The 27,521-nt window shown below is 58.4% G+C and overlaps 1 protein-coding gene across 2 annotated transcripts; it reads left to right on the top strand.

The window, feature by feature from the left end:
* Nucleotides 1-1,611: 1,611 nt before the first annotated feature.
* On the top strand, nt 1,612-25,908 carry SEMA3F (semaphorin 3F; the record flags this gene model as incomplete). Of its 2 annotated transcripts, XM_082847673.1 has the most annotated exons (18): nt 1,612-1,723; nt 15,975-16,135; nt 16,231-16,293; nt 16,416-16,535; nt 17,221-17,313; nt 18,880-18,973; nt 20,373-20,492; nt 20,708-20,847; nt 20,967-21,081; nt 21,241-21,310; nt 21,475-21,619; nt 22,481-22,703; nt 23,344-23,432; nt 23,565-23,606; nt 23,790-23,947; nt 24,138-24,205; nt 24,488-24,621; nt 25,498-25,908. In XM_082847673.1, the coding sequence occupies 18 exons, from the start codon at nt 1,612-1,614 to the stop codon at nt 25,906-25,908; spliced, it is 2,358 nt and encodes a 785-aa protein (XP_082703799.1). The 2 variants fall into 2 exon arrangements, with proteins under 2 accessions (XP_082703799.1, XP_082703800.1); XM_082847674.1 differs by lacking the exon at nt 17,221-17,313.
* Nucleotides 25,909-27,521: the final 1,613 nt, after the last annotated feature.

The raw sequence follows: 27,521 nt of genomic DNA, 5'->3' as shown, positions 1-27,521 counted from the left end.
GGCATGTAAGTGTGGACGTGTGTATATCCGCAACTGTTAGTGGGGGCCTCCCAGGTGAACCCCAGGGTGCTGGTAGCTGCACAGCCCTTTCTTCCGCCTGCCCGCCTCATCAGGGCCTGCCATTCAGTCAGCACCAGCTTTGTGCCCCAGCAGACTGGCGGAAGGGCTGGTTCTAATTCTCCCCTCCCTCCTTCAGCCATCCTCCCTAGGAGGGAGCACCTGTGATGGGGGATTTGGAAGGAACATGAGAGGTGTGTCAGGCACTCAGGAGAGGGTGTTCCCACAGAGGGCACCACATGGGGAATGGGTCAGTCAGCCTGAAGCTGCACTTCCTGTCTGAGGAACCACCAGTGGTTTGCTTGGCAGGAGAGGCAAGGTCTCGGGGGAGGTGGGCTAGGGAGGGCATCAGGGTCTGTCGAGTGGGGTTGGACAGTCAGATGTGGAGCCTGGGCCTTGCCTCAGGATGTGTTAGCCAGTGCAGGGGATTAACAGGCCACGTTACCTCTTACACCCCACCCCCACCTCAGGGTCCTAGAAGTGGGCCTGGGGTCCTGTCTCCCATGGGAGAAGGAAGTAGGCCAGACAGATCTGGGGGATGGGGCTCACATTGTCATTCTTGGTGCCCCCACCCCCAGTGCATCTGGTTGGGGGGCGCGGTTGGGAAGCTGGCACTGGTTTTTGCCTGGAGGGAGCAATATGTTCAGACACCTGGTGCTGGGCTGCGTTTACCCAACAGCCAGTCTGCCTGGGGAGACAATATTTGAAAAACATTGTATGGAAACTTGGGCCTGCTGGGGGTATGGGAGTTCTGCAGGGGACACTGAGGCTGGCTCAGACCCTGCCCCAAGCCTGCTGGCCGTCCTCGCTCCCCTTCTTTGCCCTCTGTAGGCAGAGCTGGAAATTTTCCTGGCAGGAAGTCCTTCTGTATGTCTGACCTGGATCCCTCCTGCTGTGATTTCAGTAAAAGTAGACCCTACGGTTCTTTGACTCTCCTTTTCTGGCTGCTGTCTCTCTCTCACTCTAGGCCATCTATGTGTGTCTCACTCATCCTCCACTCCCTCATGCTCCCAACCCCAATAATCAGGTTCAGATTTCCCTATACTAGAAGGAGAGATTTGGCTGGAGCCAGCAGGGCCGGACCCATCTCTTCCCTCATTCCTTGAAGTGGGAGAGGGAAGGAACAGCCCATTGGGTTGGGGGTGGATGCAGGGGAACTAGAGAGGGCTGTAAGATCACCTGCTTGAGCTGAGCACTGTGAATGGAAGTCAGGAAGCTGTGATGCGGGGAGGGTTTGAGTCTCCCATGGCGCCTATTAGTCCTGGTGACCCTACGCTGCACTCAGTGGCTGGTCTTTAGACCCATTGTTTGGGACAAGAAAGAATATGAGGTTTTCACACTGAGCCATTCATGGGCCCAGTCTGAGGGTGTGAGCAAGGAGACACCCATCGCCCTATTTATTCAGATAGGGAAACTGAGGCACCTTGGGCAGAATTACACAGGGAAATGTTGGTAGGGCAGGATACCCCACTCTGCCTCACACATTGCAATCTTGCTCCCCCTCCCAGGTGTCTAGCCGGCTGCCTGATTTCTGGGCCCTAGGCCCCTCCCACAATGCCTGTCGCTGGCCTCCTCCTCTGGGCTTCCCTACTGACTGGGGCCTGGCCAGCCACCCCAACCCAGGACTACCTCCCGGCCACGCCCCGGGTCCGGCTCTCATTTAAAGGTAAGAGGCTGCCTTGCTGTTCCCCAGTATCCTCCTCTGTCCAGAGCACTTGGCCCTGTTGCACAGGAGAGAGAAGAGAGATCAGAGCAAAAAAGGACAAATTGTGCAGCCACATGGGTCACACTGGGTGTGTTGGGGCTGACAAAGGAGGTGGTGACTTGCTGGGAAAGGCTAGAGACTGGACTACTTAGATATTTGGAGAAGGGTCCTGAGTCTGGGCTGCTTCTTTTTTTGTTTTTTTTTGTTTTGGCTTCATGGCATGAGGGATCTCAGTTCCCCGACCAGGGATTGAACCTGCAGTGGAAGCATGGAGTCTCAACCACTATACCACCAGGGAAGTCCCCAGACCGCTTGTAGAGCCAGAATGTGTGGCCTCTGGGTTTGAGTCTGCAGAGCATCTCCCTCTGTGTGATAACTGGGGTGACAGAGGTGTCTTGCCTTTCAAACTTGTGTTTGCAGAAGCCCTTCCCAGGGTTTCCCTGGTGGCGCAGTGGTTAAGAGTCTGCCTGCCGATGCAGGGGACACGGGTTCGTGCCCCGGTCCGGGAAGATCCCACATGCCGCGGAGCGGCTGGGCCCGTGAGCCATGGCCGCTGAGCCTGCGCGTCTGGAGCCTGTGCTCCGCAAAGGGAGAGGCCACAACAGTGAGAGGCCTGCATACCACAAAAAAAACAAAACAAAACAAACAGAAGCCCTTCCCTGCCACTGGTCCTGCCCTGCCTGGTGAGACAATCAGGGCAGACACTGAGGCCTCCGAAAGCTAGAGGAGCAGGACCTGCTCTGCTGGGCTGTGGGTGCTTGAGGAACCTTCCTATGGGTCTCCGTGTGAAAGGGGTTCCCAGGAATTGGGGAGGGGGCTCTTGGCTGTGACTAGAGACTAGACCACCCGGTGAGTTCAGGGAGAGCACGTGCTGTTCTGACAGGCCTGACATCCCCAGTGAGCACTTTGCTTGAAGTCACTGAAATGTTATAATGATGAGTTGGGGTCTGCAGAATGAGATGCTAGTCCCCTGGCTCCATCACCTTTGCAGCTAACCCACTAGGCAGGTGAACACGCGTGCCACACATACTCTCCAGGCATACCGATGGCTCACTCACTAGCCACTTCCTCGAAGGTGTGCATGATCCAAGAGTCTACCCTCGGCCTGGGATAAGGGACAGCAGCCATGCTTGGGGGACCTGGGGTCACCGCTGAGTTCTCAGCCTTGGCCCTCCTCTGGCCCAGGGTCACTTGGTCCAGCTGCCTGCCCTGGGTGGGGCCGACTCAGCCCTGGCTGACCAGATTTCCGGATGCACTTATAAGGGTGAAAGGCTGGGCCAACCTTTCCTTCCTCAGGCTTGGCTGAGGCCCAGCCCCCACCTCATCATGTTCCCATGTCCCCCAGCAGAGCCCCTCTCCTGGCCCCATATTACCTGTGCAACTTGATGGGGGAGTGGGGAGTGAATTTCTGAGGATGTGCCTGGAAGGAGTCCTGCACAGGGCCTGAGAAATGGGCAGAAGAGTTGATTGGTTTGGGTTGTAAAAGACAACTCCTCTCCTAGGCCTAAGAAGGTGAGATACTTATTCTGCTGATATCTCTACCCTTTCCTGGTGGAAGTCCTCGGAGCTGATTAATAAATATTGAAGGGGCCTGGTCCCCCTCTCACCCCATTCCAAGCCCATGGTGCCAGCAGGGAGAATAGAGCATCCCCTCCCCCCACAGGGGCAGGGCAGGTGACTTGGTTTCCACACCCCTGGGATCCTGGAACCAAGACGTCCACTCTGGGTATTACTTTTGTCATCACCCTGGAGACCCATGAGAGGAAGCAGGAGAAACAAGATGTTGGGAGGGTCTCTGTACACTCCTTTTAAACCTTCTTGGACCTGCAGGGGCAAAGGGGCAAAGGCTTTTGTTCCTTTTTTCCAGAGAGGGAAACCGAGTATCAGGCAAGGGCAGGGCCACGGTCAGGCAGGAGGCAGAGGAGAGGCCAGAAATAGTGCTGGTGCTCTGGCCTTGCCGACGCCTGAAGCCCACATCGGTCAGGTCGATTCCTCCTCAGTTAGCTCTGAAGCTGACACCCACAGTGACTAAAAGCCCCTCACTGGCAGCCAGCCTGTGGCGCTGACTCTTGTGGCAGCCTGGGGTGGGGCTGTTGGCTGCCTGGGGCCACCCCATCCCCAGGCCTCTGTGCTTTTGCACAGGCAGGTTTCCCTGTCCTGAATGACCTTTCTGTTTCCTACTTGATCTCCTGTCCTACTTTTATGCTTAGATGTCACTTAGTTTAGCAGATTCTTGAGTACCTGCCATGTGCCAGGCCCTGTGCTGAGCACTGGGGACTGTGCAGTGAACAAGATGGGGTGCTCACAGACAAAGTGGCTGAAAAGACAATGGACACCCAGCTGGCCGGTGCCTCCTGGGAGCTCAGCACTTACTGTGCACCAGGCCCTGTGCACCCCTATCCCCCCTCATGCTGTATGGTCTCAGGCAGCTCATGCCTACGATGCGGCCCTCAGTGAGGAGTAGGCCCTCACTGATCATTTGTGGAGTGAGAATGGAGACCAACACCTACAGAACCTGGACCCTGGCCTGGCTATGACCAGGGCTTGGGGGAGCTTCTCCTCCTGTATATACAAGAGGGGCACAGAGAGGGCTGCTCTTGGGAACACTGGTGGTCACTGTGGCTTCATGCCTCAGTTTCTCCATCTGTGCCTTGGATGGATATAGCGGCTGCCATACCAGGCCTCAGGGCCTCCCTTACCCTAGGCACATCCCCTCCCTTGCCTGGGTCCTGCTGCAGTTGGGAGGTGCTAGTTCCGGCCTAGACGGGTCAGACCCTCTAAGCCGGAGGTTCTGGTATGAGGGGCCGCACTGCCCAGGGCAGATAAAGGAACAAAGGCAGGAACTGGGCCAGGCTTGGGCTTGCTGCCTGCCCATCCGCCTGGGCACCCCAGCCAGGCCTAAAGCTGAGAGAGGGTTTAAGGGAGAAGGGACCTAGGGTTCAGTCAGAGTGGGGAGACTCCTATGGCCCATCTGCTGAGCTTCCATCAGCAGCACAGCCAAGGTCATGCAGAAATGAGGGGTCAAGTGAGGAGGATTTTCAGGAGCAGGAGAGCTATTTTTTGAGAGCTCGTGGATGCTTACAACTAGAGAGCCTGGGCAGCAGGGCCCTCTTTTCACCACCTATCCTTGCCTGGACCTGGAGTCCCCTTAACCCCAGAGTCACTGGCCAAGCCTGGGAGAAAAAAACCTCTCCCTTCCCCCACCCTGAGATGGTCCAAGCCCTGGGGTACCACCTCCCACTGCAGAGGGAGGTGTGAGGGCCCTGCCAGGTCCTTTGTTTAGCTTGGGGAATGTTTACTTTTTCCCAGGAAGCCACCCCCACAATACACTGCTGCTGCCTGGGCTGGCTTTAGCCAGGACTTGAGGCCAAGAGGTGTTTGGAGGGGGAAAGCGGTCTTGTGATGACATGAGGTGGCTGGGCTACTGGGGAAACTGAGGCCAGAGTAAGGAGATGGAATGGAAGGTCACCTTGCCAGGGGAGGTCAGGAAAGATGAAAATAATAGAAATAACAGTAGGTACCCATGATGATAACCAAGTGGTAGTCCCTCCAAGGCCTGGGGAGGGGGACTGCCTGGGTATCCTGTGAGGAATCAGAGCCAGAGGCTTTCCCGGGTCACTCAGGAGCAGGACTAAGATGGAGCCTGGCTCTGCCTGATGTCTGAACCTGTCCCAGGACTGGGGGTGGAGGGCAGGTTGGGGATGCAGGCGCAGCCCTCTTCCATGGGCTCGGGCTCGGGCTTGGGCTCGAGCTCTAGGACCCTGCAGTGCCGGCTTTAGCCTGCCCAGCCTCACTTCCCAAGGAAAGGGCTGGGTTCGCACTGGTCAGTCTTCTTGTGCTCTCTACCACTGGAGAAACAGCACTTGGGTTTGCTTATTTCCCATGAATCCAGTTGTCCATCACCCCAGCCCCTCCACTGATCAGAGTCCTCTAGGAAGCTCTCTCCCTTCAGAGAAGGAAAACCAGGGTCCAGGAGTGAAAAGGGCTTCTATGACCAGAGCAGCCCTGGGGTTCAACCTTCTCAAGAGTCTGGGTGTATCTGGCTTGCTCTTTGGGAAGGACGTTTTGCAGGTGGAGGGTGAACGGGTTGGTGCTGGTCAGTGCCCACCAGCCCTCCTCAGCCCAGCTCCTGAGCCTCTGGGGCTATTGGGCCCATAACAGTGCCACCACTTACATCATTTGCGTGTGGCATTCGAGAACCAAAGTCGCCAGGTCTCCTTATTAGGAAATGAGGAGATTGGAGGTTAGGAAGGGTCACAGTCTATTTACTTCACCCAAGGGGGAGTGAGTATGGGGTGAATACGGATTGAATTGGAAGGGCCTTTAGCAAGCCTCGACTTAGCTGGCCTGACTGCATGGTGTGAGGAGCGGGGCTTGCCCACCAGGGGGGCTCCCTGGCCAGCCAAACAGGCTTGGAGCTTCAGATTGCGAGGGACAGGTGAGAAGGCCCAGGAGCTTGGAGGCCAGGGGTGGCACCAGGGAGCTGGGTAGGTGGCTTTGACAGCTACAGGGGGACTTGGAGCTAGCAAACTGGGGAGGTGTGGGTATTCCAGGATGAGCCTGATGAGGGAGGAAGGAAGACCCAAAGCATGAACTTGAGCCGAGATCCCTGCGTTTCGGATCTCAGTTTTCCTGGAAATGGGAGCCGCCTCACTCCTGAGAGGGGACTTGGAAATGGCCGCTTTGGGAGTTGGGAGGTCCTGGGTGCTGGTTGGCTGCCCCTCAGCTGGCCAGGGATCAGCCCTCGAAGAGAGCGGGGCAGGTCCTTGTGCTTGCGGAGAGCCTGCCTGAGGCCCAGCCTGGGTCAGCCAGGCCAGGGCCTGAGGCTCTCAGCTGTGGTCCTTCCAGGTCCAGCCAAGCTTCAGATGGGACCGCCACTGGCTGGGCCTTCTTAGCACAGGCCTTGTCTCTGGTTCCCTGGCACGACGCCCACCCCTCCCTCCCTGGCTCCAGCTTCCCTTGGCATGGAGTGAGGAGCTGGTGCATGCTCAAGGAGTAAATCATGTTCCTTGGCAGCCCCCACTGCTTCGTAATCGTAAAGCATTTAAAGAGAAACCACCAAGATAAAAATCTCATCCTGGCCCATAAAGGCATCTTTCACCCTGTGGCTTGGGAGGTGGCGGCCTCAGAGTGGGCTCCTGGCTCTCTGCACCTGTGTGTGTGCACCTCCAACCCTGTGACCTCTCCAGAGGTGGTGGGGAGCCCAGAGGGTGTCTTCAGAGCCGTGGGTACTTGGCTTCTGACTCCAGGGAGACCTCCCGCTCCTCCCCCAGGGCAGGCGGTGGGACACTTAATTTGGTAGAATGAAGAGGTGGTGCTGTGGTGGTTGAGAGAGCTGGCCCTGAAGGCAGGCAAACCTCTATCCTACCTTGTCAGCTGTGTGATCTTAAGACAAGTAGCTTAGGCTCTCCCACCCCCGGTTTCTCCATGTAAGGTAGGGATGGCAGTGGCCCCATGGAAACGGCATCCTGAGGTCTCAAATTGCCTAGCTTGCATCCTGGCCATGGGTAGGCCTTGCGTAGTGAAGTCCCTCTGTGTCCCTGCTGCCTCATCTGTAAAATGGGGGCAAAAATGGTGCTGACTTCATTGTGTTTTGTGCATTAACTTTTTTTTTTTTTAATGCTTGGCTTTTTTGTTTGTTTGTTTTGTTTTGTTTATTTATTTATTTTTGGCTGTGTTGGGTCTTCATTTCTGTGCGAGGGCTTTCTCTAGTTGTGGCAAGTGGGGGGCCACTCTTCATTGCGGTGCGTGGGCCTCTCACTGTCGTGGCCTCTCTTGTTGCGGAGCACAGGCTCCAGACGTGCAGGCTCAGTAGTTGTGGCTCACGGTCCCAGCCGCTCCGTGGCATGTGGGATCTTCCCAGACCAGGGCTCGAACCCGTGTCCCCTGCATTAGCAGGCAGATTCTCAACCCCTGCGCCACCAGGGAAGCCCTGTGCGTTAACTTTTTGTGAATACAGTTATGGCTCTGGCAAAGGAAGTCTCAGAAACTAAGAGCTACTCTGAGGGTGGCAGACACCTTCAGAGGGCTGTTCCTGGGGGTGCCCCAGGAGTCCGTACTGCCTCACCTCTCCCTCTAGATTTCTAACCTTTGGTAAAGCAGATGGTGTTTGGAAAGGACTGCAAGAGGGACCCTGAGCCCTGTGGATGGAGTGGGGTCAGGAGGAGGAGGATGCCTACCATGGGTGTCTGGACAGGATTTGTGGAGGAGGCTACATCACAAACGGGAAGGGAGATTTTGGGAGCGGGAAGAGCAGGAGCAGAGGTGGGGTGTGTGCGGTGCAGCAGTTGGGGAAGGGCGAGACGCTAGATGGAGTCTTGCTCTTGGTGCTAGGATATAGAGTTTGCACTTTCTCCTTGTGGTTTTTGAGCTCTTTTTTTCATGGCAGAGGTACCAAATACATACTGGGAAAAAGATAATGCATTTGGGGAAGGGATGCCATGGAGGGGGCTCTCCCAGAGATGAGTGTCCCAGTCTGCTTGGGGCCCACGATCTGCTGCAGTGACACAGCCCGCAACCCCGCCGACCCCACACCCTGCACTGTTCTAGCTCCTACAGCTTGTGCTAGGGGTGACCAGGCCTGGGTTGCTCACTTGGGCATCTACATGACTGGCCCGAGAGTATGTTTTCTTGGCCTGACCTGGCGCTGTCCTGGGAATCTGAGCCCTGCCTCAAGGGAGCCCTTAGAGCTCTGGAGAAGCAGAGAAGATTCCTGCTGCATTTTTCTTAGAAATAGCAAGAGGGCCTTTGCCAGAGGCCTGGATGCCAGAAGGCTCCGATCTGAATCCAAAGCCCAGCTCACGTGGGTGCCTGAGCTTGGCAGGCCTGCAGGCCCCTGCCCCCCAGGCTGCTGAGCAGCCCCTGGGAGAGGGTGGAGGCCTCCTGGGGTTGCTTACTGATCCTGACCTGGCAAAGAATGGGGTCTGGGCGGTGGCTGCTGGCCTAGGTTCCAGGAGGCCAGCCCGTGGTGGAGGGAGGCTCAGCTAGGCTGACCTGTGGCATTCTCACAGGGGCTGCTGGCAAGTATTGCCTATCTGCTATATCTCTGCAGGGCAGAGACAGCCCCAAAGCAACAGGCCCCTCCAGGGACCAGGAGACCTTTGGGGCGTGAGGCCTCAGCTCCACCCCCCTTCCCCCAATCTTCGTCCTTCCTTCCTTCCCCTGATCCCCCCTTGTCTGCATCTCCTCCCATCACTACCATGATCACTCCGTGGCTTCCTACCCGGACATGCTCTTTCCTCTAAGGTCTCTGCACCCAGCCAAGAGCCTTGTTTCTTCCCATTTAGGGCTCAGTGCTGATGCCCTCATTTCCTTCCAGGGGCAGAGTCCACTGTGTGGACCTGCTGGTCCACCAGCCTGGGTGGCTCCTGTCAGTCCTACACTACAAGTGGAGAGCAACAGCTAGAATGTGGGGGCCTCCTGGGCTCCTGCAGCACCTGAGGTGCAATGGGTGGCACTCTAGGCTCCTCTGCTCAAGGCTGCTCACGCTGTCATTTTGCTTAGCACTCTCCAGTCCTAGCACCAGGCCTGTGTGGAGTACTTGCTGCCTTTCTGGACTGGCGACCAGCTAAGTCATGCCTGGAGTCCTGACACAGCCTCACCACATCCCTCAAGGCTGACCCTGAGCACACATCTGTCTGTGCGGTGCCTCAGTTTCCCCATCTGAATATTGCGGGGGGGGCGCTAAGACTGTCTGGGACATCCTGGGAATCTCTGGGTGGGTGATGTGAAGGGGCTGCAGGGACCCCAGGAGTCTGAGGAGGGCAGAGATGGGGGCTGGGCCCAGGGCAGGGGGAGGGTCTTGACACCCACCAGCCTGTTGGTCCCATCCTGGCCTGTCTGTCTGGTTGATTTATCAGAGTAAATGAGCCATGGAGAGTTTGTTGTCTTTTGCAGTCACAGGGAGGAGGAGGTGGTGGAGGAAGGAGTGAGGGGTTTCCGGGCCAGGTCTGGAATGTGGGAGGAGGGGTGGGCTCCCCGAGGCCTGTGGAACTGGAGGCTCTGATACACTCGCCCACCTGAGAAATGGATTGGTGCCACCCTCCCCTCAGGACGAGCCCCTCTTCCCACCCCCTTCCGACTTCTTGGGGCGCATTCCAGTGTGAACTGCTTGCCTAGCCCAGGCCCCCTCCTCCCACCCCAGGCTCAGGGACCGCCTTGACCCTTCAAGCCAGCCTCCTTGACCACACTGTGTCTTTTCCAAGCTGGGCAAGAGCTCTGAACTTTGCCTGGACTGCGGATGCCCAAAGGTGTCCTCCTAGGCAGCCGTGCATGCCATTTGGGTCCAGGTGGGACATCCTGGCCCCCTGAGCCACCAGCCCAGACCTAGAACAATCAGGCAGCATGTGGTCCTGGGGTTGGGCAGGGATCAATGGAAGCACCGAGGCTGGAGGGCTCCCTACCTGCTGGGACACAATGGTCTAAAGTCACTGGACATCCTTAGTGGGGAGAGATGTAGAACCTTTGCTGTCCACCAGGTTTGTGTGCCAGGGAGTGACTCTGCTGCCCCTTCCCACCTGGCTTTTTCCCGGTTCAGGATGAGCTGTGCCCCCAGCCTGTCTTCTCCTGGGCGGAGCAGGTGGGCGCTGGGGCGGAACGGGCGTGGGAACAGCACGCCTGGGCCTGCCGGTCCCAGGCCCCAGGCCCCAACCCCCAACCCCCAACCCCCTCCAACCCCCAACCTCCCCAACCCCCAGCCCTTAGCCCCCAAAATGGGAGGGAAGCCTGCAGCAGAGCTTAGCCCAGCTGGGCTGCTCCAGCTCGGCTCCAGCTTGGTGTTTACTGAACAGCTGCGATGTTTACAGTAGCCCTATAGAAGGGGCCCCTTGTTCCAGAGGATTTCCCATCTTGTGGGTCCCACTGGGGGCTCTTCTGACCTCACCACCTCCCCGCACCCCTGGGATAGGCATGTCAGGGTGGCAGGGACTACAATCATCTCTACCCTCTCCAGCGCTGGGCCAGTGTCTTGGCACCTGCCCCTCCACCATTCACTCTGGCCTTGGGTCCCTCTCCCCTGGAGGAGCCGACATTCCCAGGAAGTGGCAGCTTTAAGTGATGAAATACGGTAACTGGGTCCCCAGTTCAGACTTTTAAATTAAATTCAATCAGAGCCGTTATTGAATATAAACACGTGGAGTCATTTACATGTTAATTATGTTGAATGGACTATGAGGCCATAATTAGTTGCTAATTGGGTGAGAGCGGCTGTAATTGGTTTTGTTGGCACTGACCTGGCTCACCTGCCTGGGGGAAGAGGGGCGAGTATGGATGCCTCCTAGGGAGGCTTCTGGGTCTCCGATCTGGACAGCTTGATCCAGAGATGGGATTGAAGAGGACAGATTTTGAGGGGCTTGGGGCCAGAGGAACCTGGAGCCTACCCCCCAGCGAAGAGGCAGCTTAAGCCCCAGGCAAAACCCTGGGTCTGGCTTCTAGGGGTTCCCATCTAGAACATCCCTAGGGATGGGGTGGGAGGTGGGACTGGGAGAGCCAGCCTCTGAATCAAAGGTGACAGCCTCGGGCTTCCCTGGTGGCGCAGTGGTTGAGAGTCCGCCTGCCGATGCAGGGGACATGGGTTCGTGCCCCGGTCTGGGAGGATCCCACGTGCCGTGGAGCGGCTGGGCCCGTGGGCCATGGCCGCTGAGCCTGCGCGTCCGGAGCTTGTGCTCCGCAACGGGAGAGGCCACAGCGGTGAGAGGCCCGTGTACCGCAAAAAAAAAAAAAAAAAAAAGGTGACAGCCTCTTCTGCCCAGCCCCATGTGGGACCTGGACCTGAACAAATGGTAAATGCCTAGGAGAGGGTCCATGGGAGCACAAGGCAGATGCCACCCTGGTATGTCAAGGCAGATGCTGGGGCCCTGGATTGGCCTGGCCAGGGTTGGAGTCTTGGCATTGAGGTACGAGTAAGGTGGATGTGCTGAGCAGGGAGAAAGGTGCATGCAAAGGCTTTAGGGAGGCCCTGCCCCCAGCTCGCCTGGCTGGGGCTCCAGGGTTACAAGGCTGTGGCCAGGGGCTGAGGCCTTCCGGCTGGCCGCTCATTAAAAGAGGATTAGGCCGAGAGCCAGTGGGTCAGCCCAGCCCCTGGGCCTTCCCTCTGGGGCCCCTCACAGCTTGAGGGAGTGGTAAAGGGGCCGGGGGCCAACCCTCCCTAGAGCCCATGGGAGTGTCCAGGAGGGACCCTGCCATTCCTGCTGCTGCCACTGCTACCATCTCCTTATCCACCTCAGTTTCCCTCCTCAGAAGGGCAGGGGGATAAAGTACTGACCAGAGACCCCGGACAGCACCCCCACCCCTCACCCCCAGCCTCATTTCTCTTCATCTTAGGGATTAAGGCTGGACCAGCCCACATGAAGTCAGAGGTCAGGGCTGAGCTGCCGGGACCTGTCTATCACCTCCCAGTACCCAAGCACAGCCCAGGGAGGTGACCCTGTCCGTCAGGGCCTGCTGCTTTGTAGGGCTGTAACCAAGGGGGCGGGGTACCCATCTCTGATCCAAGACCCCCCTTTTGCAGCAGCCACTGCCTCACTGGCAAGCAGACCTGGTGTCCTAGAGACAGGCAGCAGGGGTCGGGGGCCGCCCACTCGGGGTCTGCGGGTGAGGGCTGCAGACACGCCTCCTCAGTGCTGTCCTTGCCCACCACCTCCTTTAAAGTAAGGAATCATCAGCTGCTTCCCAGAGAGGAGGAAACAGAGACCCCCAGGATTAAGCCTCCTTTACACTGAGAAAATTCCTGCCTCTGGACCTTTGCCAGGCCGTTCTGGGCCAGGACCCCTAGTGTCTAATGGCCATGGGAGAGTGCTAGAGGCTGGAAACGACTGCGGAAATGAGGTGTCTGATGCCAGAAAAGGCTCTTCCTTCCCCATGACGGGAAAAGCCTTCCCGGATGTCACCCCACCCAACCTGTGCCCAGCCTGGATGAGGGCATGGGGGTGGGGAGCTCTTCCCTGGAGCATCACTCAGGCACACCACCCTCCCTCCCCAAGGTCAGAGCTTATACAAACTTGAATCCCTGACACCCACAGAGCCTTTGGTTGTGCCCCAGCCCCTCCCTCTGTATTGTCCTGGGGGTGGGGGAGGTGCGACACTCCTGCTATCAGAGCTGGGCCTGGGGCAAGTGGAGCAGAGGTGGGGACTGGCCTGAGGACAGGAGCAACCTCAGTCCGTGTCAGCTCCCCCACGTCCATGCCCCCTCAGGCCCCCAGGTCCCCTTGGCCCAAGTCCCTGCTCCTCAGTGGGGCTGAGGGCCAGTAAGCTCTAGCCCTGCTGACACTGCAGGTGTCAGAGCAGGATGCCCAGGGCTACTCAACCACCATCTGCCCTGACCCGGGCTTCTTGGAGGAGTGAAGGCCCCCTGTTCCTCTACCCTGCGGCAGAGTGAGGAGGTGGGACAGCACACCAGTTTCACTCCTCACCCTGTGACCTAAGGTGAGCACCACTCTCCCCTGGGCCTCAGTCTTCGTGTCTGGAGCTGGGGGTGCAGGGCTGTCATGGGGACCCTTATTTGAATTCTTTACTACAATCTGGCATGAGGGAAATGAGTGCTCCGAGACCGCAACTGGGGTCATGAAGCCCATGCCAGAGCCAGAGATTCCTCCCCCTTGCTCCCACCCATTTCCTACCCCACACAGCCTTATGGGGGCTCCCCACACCCACCTTAGTTTCCACAGAGACCAAAACATCACATCCTGTGACAACAGAGCCATTGACGCCATATCCCGTGGCCACTGGGAGGGGTCCCGAGGGTCCTGAGTCATGTGCCCTGTCAATGGAGGACGAGTCACCTTCCGGCCCTGGCCCTCCCGACAGGCAGTCCCCACCACCAGGACTGGCTCTGCCGGCACCTGACCCTCCTTTAGCCCAAAAGGCCATGGACCTGGGTGGGAATATCACGCTCCATGCACACTGACATGTCACTTCCCTGCTCTGTGCCTCTCATCTGTAATTTGGATGTTAATGAGCACAGGGCTTTGCACATAATAAGTACTGGATGGCTAAGTAAGAGGCTCCCTCCATTCCCACCTCTGCCAAAGGGCTCAGGCACAGAGAGTTGAGAGGGAGGATGTCAGATCAAGGCTGGTCTCCTGCTCCTCACATAGGTCTCAGTTGCCTCATCTGCTGAATGGTGTCTCCTCTGTCTGTACTTGGGAGGGGGACTTGGACTTGGGGGTCGTGGCACTGTAGAGGGGGAGGGTCTGGATTATAGGGACCCAAGGCTAGGCGGAGATGGGAGGGTAGGCATTATGGCTGGTTGCATCCCTGGGGCTAGATATTTGGAGCTCCCCGCACCTTAGGTGTCTGTGTCTGAAGGTGCCCACTTCAGCCTCGCCTCCCTTCCCCCCATTGCCCCCCAAATGCCCCCTAGCCCAGCAGGACGGGTAAGGGCACAGTCAAGGCCATGCCCCCAGCCAGGGTATAAATAACCCCTGGCGGGCTGTCCCAGCCTGGGGGGGCTCTGCTGGCAGCTCCACTTCCTCTCTGGCCACTTCCTGGCCCTGGGTTGGTGAGGGGGGGGAGTGTTTACTTTCCTGTTGTCACTATGGCCGGGTGGCCAGGCGGGGGACTCCGAGTGGCCCAACAACAGGTGCTGGACAGGTGCTCAGGCTGCCCTGCCTAGGACTTCAGAGGCACCGCTGATGAGGCTGTAGCCAGGCAGGGATCGGCCCTTTGATCCCTTGGCGTCCCTGTGTCCCAGTGGTGGGCCAAGGTCATCACCTGTATTCTCCTGCTGCCATAGTCAGGGCTGGGCAAGGCAAGGCCTTTGCCCTGCCCAGCCCTCAGATGTGGGCTCTGGGTCTGCTGTGGGACTCCCCTGGCTCCCAGCCCACCTCACACACCCATCTCAGCACATCCTGAAGCTCCCATTCAGAGCTGCTCTCAGGCACAGCCCCTCCAGCTCCATTCCTGGGTCTCCAGCACACAGCAGGCAGGGGTCAAGGTCAGCCAGGTCAGTCAGAGACAGCGGCCGTGACTAAATGGGATGGGGCCACCTGCTGGTTCCACCTTCAGGCAGCATCTATGGCTCTCAGTGACCTCAGATCCCAGGGCTCAGATTCTCCCTCTCCAGACCTCCCCCTTGATAGCCCCACCTGTGAAATGGGTTACCAGATGTGGGGCAGGGAGATGCGATTGGTGGATGTGTCATCTGATATAGGACACATATGTGCGTGTGTGTATACCTGGGCCATGTGCATGCATACATACTCCTCTGTGTGCTGCCATCTCAAGCCTCCTGTGCTGGTGAACATTCATCACCCTCACTGCAATCTCTTCTCTCCTGCAGAGCTAAAACTAGCTGGGGGTGGGTGGAGGAGGGACTTGCCAAGGGGACCCCTCGGAACTCCCTCTCCCAGAGGAAGGTTCCCAAGTTTCCTGGAGTCTTCTGTCATTGGCCTATCATTAGCCAAGTTTCCTCCTGTCTTTCATCCCCAGAAAGGAGGACTTTCCCTCAGCAACCTGAGGGTGAGAGGGCCAGGGCTGCCAGACTCACAGAAGGGAAACTGAGGACTCAGCTGGACCCTGTCGCCAGCCCTGGGGATGCTGCAGCACTAGGGGGAGGTCCTCTTTCCTGGGAAAGACTTCCTGGATGGTTCAGAGTGGCCTGAGGATTCCACCATCAGCAACCCTGTGGGATCTGGGGGAAGCCCAAGGGTCTGTTGGGCAGTTTGGCTCCAGCAGGGCTTTCCGGTGTCCTGGCTAACCTGCTTCAGGCAAGGTGGGGACCTTGCTGTGTGCCAGCTTTGCCCTCTGTCTTGTTGGTAGCTGGGGTGAGGACAGGGCTCCCTGGCTCTGTGCCAGCATTTGTGAGCTGTCCTGGTTGCACCTGCCCCCCACCCCCCTGTTCATTAACCCTTTTAGGCCCCTGTGGGAAGCTGGCCCCACCCTGAGCATGGGAACATTAACTCCCCACCTGAGCAGAGAGTCTGATGCCATCACACACCCTGGCCCACGCCCGCTGCCCTTTCATTAGGACCCAGAGACTGGCTGGGCTGCTGATGAATCAGGGCCCCGGCTTTGGGTGTGGCCCCTTCCCTGGCCTGCCCAACTGTCCCACGTTCTCCTCCCAGAATGTCAGGGACTAGAGAGGGAACCCAGCAGGCCCTGGAGGGGAAGCTGGGGGTTTAAGATGACCTTGTGGTGGGGCTACCCCCTCTGTCAAAGCGGGTATGGGTGGATGGTCTCCAAGAGCCCTCACTGCTGCTCTGCCCTCTGCCCACAGAGCTTAAGGCCACGGGCACGGCCCACTTCTTCAACTTCCTGCTCAACACAACTGATTACCGAATCCTGCTCAAGGACGAGGACCACGACCGCATGTATGTGGGCAGCAAGGACTACGTGCTGTCTCTGGACCTGCATGACATCAACCGCGAGCCCCTCATTGTAAGGGCCAGCCCAGATGTGGTGGGGAGATGAGGGACGCGCGCCCCAGGGCTGGGGGCCCTTCCAGCGGGCCCTCTGACCTCCATCTCTGGCAGATCCACTGGGCAGCCTCCCCACAGCGCATTGAGGAGTGTGTGCTCTCAGGCAAGGATGGCAACGTGAGTGCTGTGGGGTCACAGGTGGGGTGGGGGAAGGTGGCGGCGGGGGACAGGGGACTCCAGGAAGGCACTGGGGCCAGGCAGGCATCTGGGCACTTCCTTGGCTTTCCCTCTGGCCCCAGGGTGAGTGCGGGAACTTCGTCAGGCTCATCCAGCCCTGGAACCGAACACACCTGTATGTGTGCGGGACCGGCGCCTACAACCCCATGTGCACCTATGTAAACCGCGGCCGCCGCGCCCAGGTAAGCCTCGCCCACCCTGGCCCTGTGCTGCCTCCACTGATAGCTACCTTCCAGGGTTCTGATGGGAGGATGGGCTTGAGCCCCAGCCCTGCCACTTCCCGGCCCTGTGACCTTGGGTGAGTGATTTCTTCCACCTCTCAGAGCCTCAGTTTCCTCTCCTGAAAATGGGGCTAATAGCTGCCTTTCTCACAGGTCGGTGTGAGGAGGAGGCAGTGAGCTAACGCTCTCAGAGGTCTTAGCACTGTGCCTGGCATGCAGTGAGCGCTTCCTCCATATGTGGACGGTGCCCCTGCAGCCAAGCCAGAGGGCCTGGCGGGGGCCTCAGCATCAGGAGGCTGGACTCCTGGGTCAGCTTCTGCCATACGGCCTGGGGGAGAGCTGCCCCTTCCTCAGCTCTGCCCCACCCTGCCTGCTTTTGCCCTCCTCCATTTCCATGTGGGCATGCGTGTGAGCTGGTGTGACCTTGTAGGGAGTGTGTGAGAACGATTGGACCTAAGGGGCACAGGTGTGTGCAGGTGTGCCCCAGCTGTGTGTATGTGTTCACACAGGGGTGCATATATGTGCTCTGGGGGCTCAGGTGCTCCCATGTGTTCCTGGCATGTGTGGTGTGAGAAGCTGGCAGCCCGAGCCCGCTCCCCCAGCCCCTGCCACCCCTGGCTCTAACCCGTATTCCTCGTCTTCTCAGGCCACACCCTGGACCCAGATGCAGGTGGTCAGAGGCCGAGGCAGCAGAGCCACCGATGGTGCCCTCCACCCGACGCCCACAGCCCCACGCCAGGTGGGCCTCATCCCTTCAGGCTCTTGCCAGGCAGCACTGCCTCTGAACCGAACTCATCCTGGGCCTGGCCTTCCAGCCAGGAGCCTGCACCCCAGGCCAGCCTCCCCCGGGTCTTCCGTCCACCTCTGTGCCCCCCTCCCACTCCTTCCCCTGCAGTGCCCTCAGCCTCTGAAGGCATTCCCAGTTGGACTCATGTCAGCCTCAGTGTGACAAGAAATCATGAAGCCATCAGGTGGGAAAGACAGGAGCCCTGGGGACAGCCATGCCTCCGCCCTCAGAACACGTGTGTAGACATGCGTGGGCACGCGTTGGGCACTCTCCTACCCACACCTTACTTAGCACCCGGCGTGGGAAAATGGCACATGTGTGCAGCCTGACACATAGCTCTTAGGTGTCCATGCCCCATGCCTCACTTGGGGCACGGGTTAACCCCTGGGGTGGGAGGGGCAGAGCTGTGTGTCTACTAGACTTGACCCAGGACAGGGCTGAGGGACTGGGCCGGGGCTGGGGGGCGCTGGGGCTGGGCAGGGGCGGGCAGGGGGGCAGGGGCTGCCGGTGAGTGATAGAGCAAGTGGTCACTTGAGCTCGCGTGTCTGTGGCAGGGAGTGCTGAGAAGTGGGGCCGCTCAGACTCTGCGTGTGTGTGCCCAGGGTGTGAACAGTGGGTTCCGTGTGTTGGCAGTGATGCGTGCCGAGCTGTGTGTGCAGCCCCATGTGTGCAGGAAGTCATGTGTGCAGAGTGTAACTGGAAGCAGGCCTGTGTACACCTTCCCATCACCATCCCTGCCACCTGTTGCCACCTCCTTCCTGCCTCTGTGCCTCTCTCCTCTTCCTCCCTTAACCTCCTCATGAGCTCGTCCTGCCCAGTGCCTTCACCAGCCTTCCTCCTAGCATCTTCAGGGATGGGCTGGGAGGCATGGGGTGGGGGGGCTTTGTGAATTCCATGTGGTCTGGGCTGGACCCCTCAGCTCTTGGCTCCCTGCGGAGACATGTGGAGCTGGGGGCTCTGCTGAGGGGCAGGGAAAAGGCCCTGGCCTATTAGTCTATCCTGAGGACCACAGGTAGGGCACAAAACCCGGCGACACGATAACCTCAGAGCCCTCTGGCCTGGTGGGACCTGATGGCAAAGGACAGGATCCCAGGCCTTTGGCCAGTAACCCTGCCCTTCATGGCCCAAGACAGGCAGCCACAGCTCAAAGAGTTGTACCTCTGTGGCCCAAGGGGGCCCTGGCCAGAATCTTCCTGAACGAGTTGGCATGGAGGGGCTTCAGCCCCTGTAAGCCCACTTGATGCCCCTCTCATGGTCCCCGAAGCAGAGTCCTCCAAGACATGATTCCCAGGTCTTATCTGAGATCTAGACCAGGAAGCACCTCCCTGGGAACCCTCAGCACCGCACTGCCCTGGGAGACCTGGCAAGATAGAGTTAAAACCCAATGAGATCTGGGGAGTGAAGCAGGGTGGCTTCAGGCTTTCCCTGGGGGCTTGCTCTCACCCTGGGAGCCTGATGACCCTTGCCTTTCGTGTGCGGGATGGCTTGGATGATGCCGGGCCCCTCTCTGCCTTGCAGGATTACATCTTCTACCTGGAGCCTGAGAAACTCGAGTCAGGAAAGGGCAAGTGTCCCTATGACCCCAAGCTGGACACAGCCTCAGCCCTCATCAGTGAGTGCTCCCACCCCACCCTGGTTCTAAAGCCTAAAGGTGTGACCTCTGCCTCTGGAGCAGGGAGCATGGCACCAACACTTTACCCCAGGGAAGAGACCATGAAATTGCTGTGTCTGAAACCTGCCCCCCCATCACCCCCGCAATGTGGCCCCACTTGGCAAGGGGAAGGGTACAGACCAGACCCCAGTGTGCGCAGAGGGGCAGAGACTAGGTGGTATGAGCCTCCATCCATCCCCTCGAATGGGGGTGCGGTGGGCGCAGGGGGCAGATTCTACCCTGAAATCCACAGTGTGGTCCATGCAAAGGCCAGAACCCTCCTGGCCACAGGCTTCCTGGAAGAGAAGACAAGCGGAGTCTGTACTGAGGGTGGTATGAGGCGGTGGTCCCATAGCGTGTTCTCGGATTGTCTGGCAGGCTGGGAGAGGCCCACAAGGCAGCACCAATGGAGAGTCCTGGCCCAGAGACCAGCTTGGGGAGTTTGTTTCTGGTCTGGCCGTGTTTCTGGTCTGGCCAAGTGTCTGGGAGAGTTGGGAGAATGTTCTCTGGGGAGGAGTCCTGCCTGGGGCCTCAGAAGCAGCTGCTGCCCCTACCCCCAGGTTGGGTGAGGCCACTGCTGACCCAGGTCCCTGCAGTCTGCCTGCTTTCTGGCTGCCCAACTGAGTCTGCCTCTCAGCAGCTGCTGGGCAGTGTGCCACCTCCAAGCCTGGGAAAGGCAGAGGGTGGGCATTATCCTCTCCCTCTTGGTGAGTAAGAAGGTCCTAGCCGGATGGCAGGGTCCAGACCAGGGAGTCCGTTGGGGGAAGACAGGGCCTGCCCTGGGCGAGTCTAGAGGGAAGACTTGGAGTGGTGTGCTTTAGCCAGTGTGTTTGTCAAATTTTCTGTTCAAATTTTCAGGTATTCTGTGAGCCAGCTACTAAACACAGCTATTGTTAGAAAGTAAATTATATACACTTACAGTTAAATAAATTACTTTAAAAACAAAGGTAAAAATACTCAAAACTCACTACTTGCTAATTATTTCACTATATTTGATTATTATCTGTGTTCTTGAGATTATTTACATTTCTCGTATCTACGGGGTGGAAACACTAGACAATGGTTTTGGCAGGTCTTCCCAACTCTACTTTCAGTGAGTGACCTCAGGTTAGCAGCTTGAGATCAGCCATGGTGGGAGTATTTACACCACAGAAATTGGCTCTGGCTGCTAATCAGAGCCAACTGCTGCTAATCCCAGTCCTCCCAGAGCCAGTTGTTAAAACATTCACCAACGCCCCACTGATACAATCGCCCTGGAGAACCTGAGGGGGAGATGGGACCCTGCCCTGGAGGTCATGTGTGCTGTGCACCGGCCTTAGCCAAGGGCGTCCCCATGACTGACCCACTGGCCCACCCACAGACGAGGAGCTCTATGCAGGTGTGTACATCGACTTCATGGGCACCGACGCGGCCATCTTCCGCACGCTTGGAAAGCAGACGGCCATGCGCACGGATCAGTACAACTCCCGGTGGCTCAATGGTGAGCAGAGCCCACAACACCTCCAGTGGGCAGCATGTCTGGGGTGCGGCACAGAGATCATAAAGAAACACTCGTGGGAGAATTTTTGGCCCTTGACTGGCTGGAGCAGGGGTAGTTTCTTATCCCGGGAAGACTCGGGGGTCTTCTTGTACCTGGCCCGGGAAAGAGGCTTTGTCCAAGGAGGGTGCGGTTCACTGACGCCTGCACACCTGCAGACCCTTCGTTCATCCACGCTGAGCTCATCCCTGACAGCGCCGAGCGCAACGACGACAAGCTCTACTTCTTCTTCCGTGAGCGGTCTGCGGAGGCACCACAGAGCCCCGCCGTGTATGCCCGCATCGGGCGGATCTGCCTGGTATGAGGCCCCTTGCTGCCCCCTCCCCAGGCCGAGTCCTGGTTCCATCAGCCCTGCTCTGGCAGGGTCTTTGAGGTGAGTGAGCTGATCTGACCCAGCCCCTGCCCCCTGCCCCCCAGAACGATGACGGCGGCCACTGCTGCCTGGTCAACAAGTGGAGCACATTCCTGAAGGCAAGGCTGGTCTGCTCTGTGCCAGGCGAGGATGGCATCGAGACCCACTTTGACGAGCTCCGTGAGCACCCGGCAGGCGGGCGGGGGCCTATGGCTACTGCAGGGGATGGCGGCCGGATGGGTGGTCAGGGGAAGCCTGGTGCCCCCCACCCAGGAGTGGGCAGGGCCTTGGGGCTCGTGGCCAAGGTACCCTCCCAGCTCCCTCTCCTTCTGTCCCCAGAGGATGTGTTTGTCCAGCAGACCCAGGATGTGAGGAACCCAGTCATTTACGCTGTCTTTACCTCCTCGGGGTGAGACTGGGGCTGGGGCCGGCAGTGGCAGGGTGTGGCTGAGTAGGGGGCTGTGATTTGTGGAGGACCCCATCCTGGTGGGGAGCTGTGGGTGAGGGCAGGCTGGGGAGGGCCCTGGGCCAAGGGTCTGCCCCACCCGCAGCAGCAGCCTGCCTTGCCCGCAGCTCTGTGTTCCGAGGCTCTGCCGTGTGTGTCTACTCCATGGCTGACATTCGCATGGTCTTCAATGGGCCCTTTGCCCACAAGGAGGGCCCCAACTACCAATGGATGCCCTTCTCAGGGAAGATGCCCTACCCACGGCCCGGCACGGTGAGGACCCCACTCACTCCACCTTTCCCTTTCCTCTCTTTCCACGAGAACTGTGCTGGGTCAGGCCCTTTGCAGACATGGGCCGCACCATCGTGGCACTCACAGCCAAGTTGACGGGGGCGGGGGCGGAGGTGGACCATACACACATATAAACTCACCATTCATCCTCAATAAAGCTGAAGTTAAAACAAAACACACCGTAAGGAAGACTCCACCGTTTACACACAGTGTCGGGCTGTGAAAGAATCCAGCTAGGATCCTGAAACAAAGATGGTGGCTGGGTGTGGCAGGCTGCTCCCTCTGGGAGGCTGTTTGGAAGCTGAAAGTTGTAGGGAAGTCTTCAAGGCAGGCTGGAGGTGGGGGTGAGCAGGAGCCCCCGCAGTAGTGGGAGGCGATTCACCTGATCTTGGTGTGACATGGACCACTGCGGGAGTCTAAGCAGGAGAGCTTCGTGATCTGATCACATGCCTAGGGTGTTAAAGGAGCTCCGGGCCTGCGGTCCTGCTGAGCAGGGGTGGAGCTGGGGAAGTGGTGCACTGGAAGAACAGTCAGAGGAAGGAGACAAGTGGGTGGGGATGAGGACCTAGAAAGGCCATTGTCAGCTCTGCCAAACGCTGCCACAAAGTCATGGCACATGAAGCTGGGGAGATGGCCATGGGATTTGACCATGTGAGACCTTGGGACCTCAGCTGGTGCAGGACCTGCAGAGAGGTTGGGTATTGGGCAAAAGCCCAGATGGGTGTTCTGAGAAGCGGAGCAGGTGGAGCTGGTGGGGACAGACAGAGCGGAGACCTCTTCTGAAGCTAATGGGTCCAGGGTGCCCTGGGCAGCCTGGGCCTGACACTCATCACCTGCCTGCAGTGCCCTGGTGGAACCTTCACGCCATCCATGAAGTCCACCAAGGACTATCCTGATGAAGTGATCAACTTCATGCGCACCCACCCACTCATGTACCAGGCCGTTTACCCTCTGCAGCGGCGGCCCCTAGTGGTCCGCACAGGCTCTCCTTACCGTCTCACCACTGTTGCCGTGGACCAGGTGGATGCAGCCGACGGGCGCTATGAGGTGCTTTTCCTGGGCACAGGTACCCACTGCTGCTCCTGGCCCCTCCCACACTGGGCCCACTGGGTGGAGGGTACTGATCCATAGGGCTGGGCCCTGCCCTGCTAGGGGGTTACTACAGGGTTGTCAATGTCAGCTCTGCCACCTTCATCCTTTGGAGGCTTCTCTCTATTACCAGGATAACTGAGAATGGGGATGGCGAAACCCCATTTTCATCCCTATCCCTGGTGGCCGGGAGAGCAGGGACACTGGGTGCCTGGGGACCCATGTTTGGGCGGAAAGAGGGAGGACAGAGCCAGACACCTCCAGGATACCTGGGTCCAAATACTGACACACATGCTCTCGTGTGCACATGCAAACTGCACCCACCGCTGTTCCAGTAGCCCTCAACATAAGGGAACACTTCCTGCAGCCTGTTCGCAGCTTCCCAAAATGAGGGTCTGGGGTCAGAGGAGCAGACTCTAGCTGTGACTCCCCCTTATCCAGGGCCAGTCTCCTTAGACCTCTTCCCCTCATCTGGGGGCAACTCTTCAACCTTGGCACAGAGCTCTCCCACTCCACTGCCCTTGGGGGGTTTGGACCCTGGTGGGGGAAGGGGCTGAGGCTGGTGCCCCTTTCCCAGCGTCCTCAGCCCCACTGAGGCCCTGCCCGGCCCGTTCCAGACCGCGGGACAGTGCAGAAGGTCATTGTGCTGCCTAAGGATGACCAGGAGATGGAGGAGCTCATGCTAGAGGAGGTGGAGGTCTTCAAGGTGGGTGTGACACCACCCAGTCCTGTCCTCCTCACCATGGCTCTCCTCAGTACCACCTCCTGACCTCAGACCTCCAGGTCAGGACAGGAAGGGGGTGTCCAGGGTCATAAGCTAATCCCTCTCTTCTTCTAGGACCCAGCATCTGTTAAGACCATGACCATCTCTTCCAAGAGGGTGAGTTCTGGCAAGGTGGGCTGAGGGTAGGGATGGAGGCTGCTTCACTTTGGGGTCAAGCCCTTGGCAAAGAGATGGGGACACTGAGGCACAGAACAAGAAGGGGAGGAGCCTGGCCCAACTGGCTCCTAAGGAAGGTTGGCTATGGGGAGGGAACTGACAAGCTCCTACCCCTGCCCACAGCAACAACTGTACGTGGCCTCAGCCGTGGGCGTCACACACCTGAGCCTGCACCGCTGCCAGGCATATGGGGCCGCCTGTGCCGACTGCTGCCTTGCCCGGGACCCCTACTGTGCCTGGGATGGCCAAGCCTGTTCCCGCTACACAGCGTCCTCTAAGAGGTGTGAACCCCGAGACCCTTGGAATTTTGGTCACCAGACCCAGGGCTCTGTCCTGGAGGTCTAGAGGTGGATGTGATATTACCCTGGGGGACTTTATGGGTGAGACATCCTACCCTGGAGTTTTGGGGCTATAGAGACTTGGGGGGCAAGTTTTCTTGGGAATACTCCTTCAGGAGCTATCTTCCTCCAGGCGGAGCCGCCGGCAGGACGTCCGGCACGGGAACCCCATCAGGCAGTGCCGTGGGTTCAATTCCAATGGTGAGTGCTCTATGTCTCACCACTGGGTGCTCCTCGGTGTGGAGCTGTGCAGCCTACAGAGCTGCTCATGGGGCCCCCACTGGAAGGATTCTCACATGGTCCGTGGGGGTGAGGGGGTGAGGGGTTTTGGAGAAGGGATGTCCTCGGCCACCCCCTCAAGGAGTGGATGCCTGATGGCACAGCCCTGCCTGTATGGGTGGGTATCCCTGTATATGCCCCTCGCCAGCCTGCAGTCTGCCAAGAGGTAGTGCTGCTTTCACGTGGCACCCTCTTGTTCTACAGCCAATAAGAATGCCGTGGAGTCTGTGCAGTATGGCGTGGCAGGGAGCGCAGCCTTCCTTGAGTGCCAGCCCCGCTCGCCCCAGGCTACCGTTAAGTGGCTGTTCCAGCGAGATCCGAGTGACCGGCGCCGAGAGGTGATTTCCTGTGCCCCACAGTCCTCACCATGGTTGGGAGAGTCCCTTGTACAGTCGAAATTCTACGTGGGTGAAATGTGGTATAGGAGCCAAACTGGGGCAGCCCTCATTCTAAGAAAGTCCTTCCAAGCTCCCTTCCCTATGTGGAGATCATTTGGGTGAATCCAGTTTTATGGAAACTCTGTGGGGTGTCCATATTACGTGGAAACTACTTGTAGGCATGCCTTTTTTTTTTTTTTTTTTTGCGGTACGCGGGCCTCTCACTGTTGCGGCCTCTCCAGTGTGGAGCACAGGCTCTGGACGTGCAGGCTCAGCGGCCATGGCTCACGGGCCCAGCCGCTCCGCAGCATGTGGGATCTTCCCGGACCGGGGCACGAACCCATGTCCCCTGCATCAGCAGGCGGACTCTCAACCACTGCGCCACCAGGGAAGCCCCCAGGCGTGCCTTTTTATATGAGAATTCCATATGTGTACTTTATTGGCAGTATACCTCATTCTATGGAAATGTCACGTGGATGAGTTCCAGCATATGGAAATTCTGTGGGGTAGCCTTCCTATTGTGGAAATACCTTCCAGGCAATCCCTTCTACATGGAAATTCTCTGAGGGTGCCCCAACATCTGTTTATTCTCATTAAATAGAAATTGTGTGTATGCTCCAGAATTCTCTCATTGTACAGAATCCCCTTATGGTCATTCCTCCTGAAATGGAAGTGTTTATTATTCAGAGGTTATATGGAAACTTGTTTTTCTTGGTATATGGAAATTCCACACGGGTGCCCCTGCATGGGGTGGCCCCAGAGGTGGTCTGATCGGGGAGCTGGCCGGGGCAACAGGGTGGTCCTGCAGCCCCTGAGCCCCAGCCCCTGCCCCCACAGATGCGTGCAGACGACCGCTTCCTGCGCACGGAACAGGGCTTGCTGCTTCGCGCCCTGCAGCTTGGTGATCGCGGCCTCTACTCCTGTACAGCCACCGAGAACAACTTCAAGCATGTCATCACACGAGTGCAGCTGCATGTACTGGGCCAGGACGCCGTCCATGCTGCCCTCTTCCCACCCCCAGCTGTGAGCGTCCCACCGCCCCCAGGTGCCGGGTCCCCCACACCCCCTTACCAGGAGTTGGCGCAGCTCCTGGCCCAGCCAGAAGTGGGCCTCATCCACCAGTACTGCCAGGGTTACTGGCGCCATGTGCCCCCCAGTCCCAGGGAGGCCCCAGGGGCACCCAGGCCTCCTGAACCCCAGGACCAGAAAAAACCCCGGAACCGCCGCCACCACCCGCCGGACACATGAGGCCTGCTGTCCGAGCCCTGCGATGGGCCGGCCTAGTCCTCGTCCCTTTTAATATAAAAGATAAATATATATATATATAAAATATCTATATTCTATATACACCCTGCCCCTGCAAAGACGGTATTTATTGGTGGGTTGTAAATAGCCTGCCTCAGCGGCAGCATCATCCAAAACTTAGACCCATGCTGGTCAGAGACGGCAGAAAACGGAGCCCACCTAACCAGGCCCGGCCAGTTGGCCGGGCCAAGCCAGGACCACACAGTCCCCAGGCTCAGCTGGGAGTCTACCTGCTCGACAGCCACCGCCAGGATCTACAGGACACAGGGAAGGAGCAAGCTCTACCTGGATCGGGCACGGACTGTACACCTTCGCCCATGTTTGCTGGTGGCATACATGTGGATACGAGGACTGCTTGGAGACCGGGGGTGGGAGTGAGGGCTCAGATGCGCTCAGAGAAGGGAAGAAGGGGCTGGCACAGGATGCCGGCCCCTGCCTGGGAGAGGGGCACTCAGTCAAGGCCAGCCCTTTCCTGGGTATTTATTCTCTATTTATTGGGGACAGGAGAAGAGGAGCCCTGCCTGGGTGGGGCAGCCCCTCCAGCCCCTCCTTCCCTCCCTGCCTGGCCACTCTACCTCCTCTTTGCTTTCTGCATACCGCTGTGATGCAGGGGCTGGGAGAAAAGCAGAGGGGCCAGGCTCAGGCAGCGCTGAGGGGAGAGGGGGTCATGGTGGAGGCCTGGGGCCTGCAGGGGCTCCCCAGGGCTCCCTTCTGCCCACCACTTCAGATGATGGGTGTAAATAGCTCTGGGGGGCAGTTGGGTAGGTGGATGGGGGCTCCTGGCAGCCCTCGGCTGTCCAGGCCACACCTGCCCTTGGGTTCCATCTTGCTAATAAACACTGGCTCTGGGACTGGACTTTGGCTTTCTCCTTGGCAAAGGAGGGAGGATGGGGGTTCAGCCCACACCCAGATTCTGTCCCTCCTGCCCCACCCCCCCACCAATGTGGCTTGACCACCAGTTCCCGCACGGTCTCTTTTGCAAGCCCAGCGTCCATTCATTTACTCAGTTGTTTGATCATTCGTTCACGTTGCTTTCTCACCTGGCTTTGTGTCTTGCCAGGAACTCAGGACTCAGAACTGGCAAGACAAATCCACAGCCCTTACAGTTCAGCTGCCCCTGCCCTGGGAATCAACAAAATTCCCATTCTTCTGCATCCTTCCAGCCAGATCTCAGCAGAGGGTCCAGCGCAAGCAAATGTCCAGAGGCGGGGAAGACCAGGATATGTGGGGAGCTGCTGGAGAGGAGGAAGTGAGGCTGGGGGCCCCAGGCCAAATTTAACGAGTCAAGCTCTGGCAGGGGAAGCCAATAGCTATGGAGGCACACGGATCCAGCAGGGCTTAGGGCCATACCTGGCAGGCAAGGGGAGCCAGGTGGCGACGGGGAGGCAGTGGAATGGTCCCACTTTAAGTAGACCCAATATGTAGAAAGGTTCTTGTTGGTTTAGCAAACCTGGGCTCCTGCACCACCCCAACCCCCTGGGCAGTGTGTAGGGGCTGCAGAGACTCCCAGGGCCCACTTACAGCATGGTGGTGGGGTAGAGGACGAATGGGGCCTA

Source organism: Leucopleurus acutus (assembly GCF_964270905.1).
Source record: "Leucopleurus acutus genome assembly, chromosome: 10".
NCBI lineage: Eukaryota > Metazoa > Chordata > Mammalia > Artiodactyla > Delphinidae > Leucopleurus > Leucopleurus acutus.
This window is presented reverse-complemented; position numbering and strand designations above follow the sequence as displayed.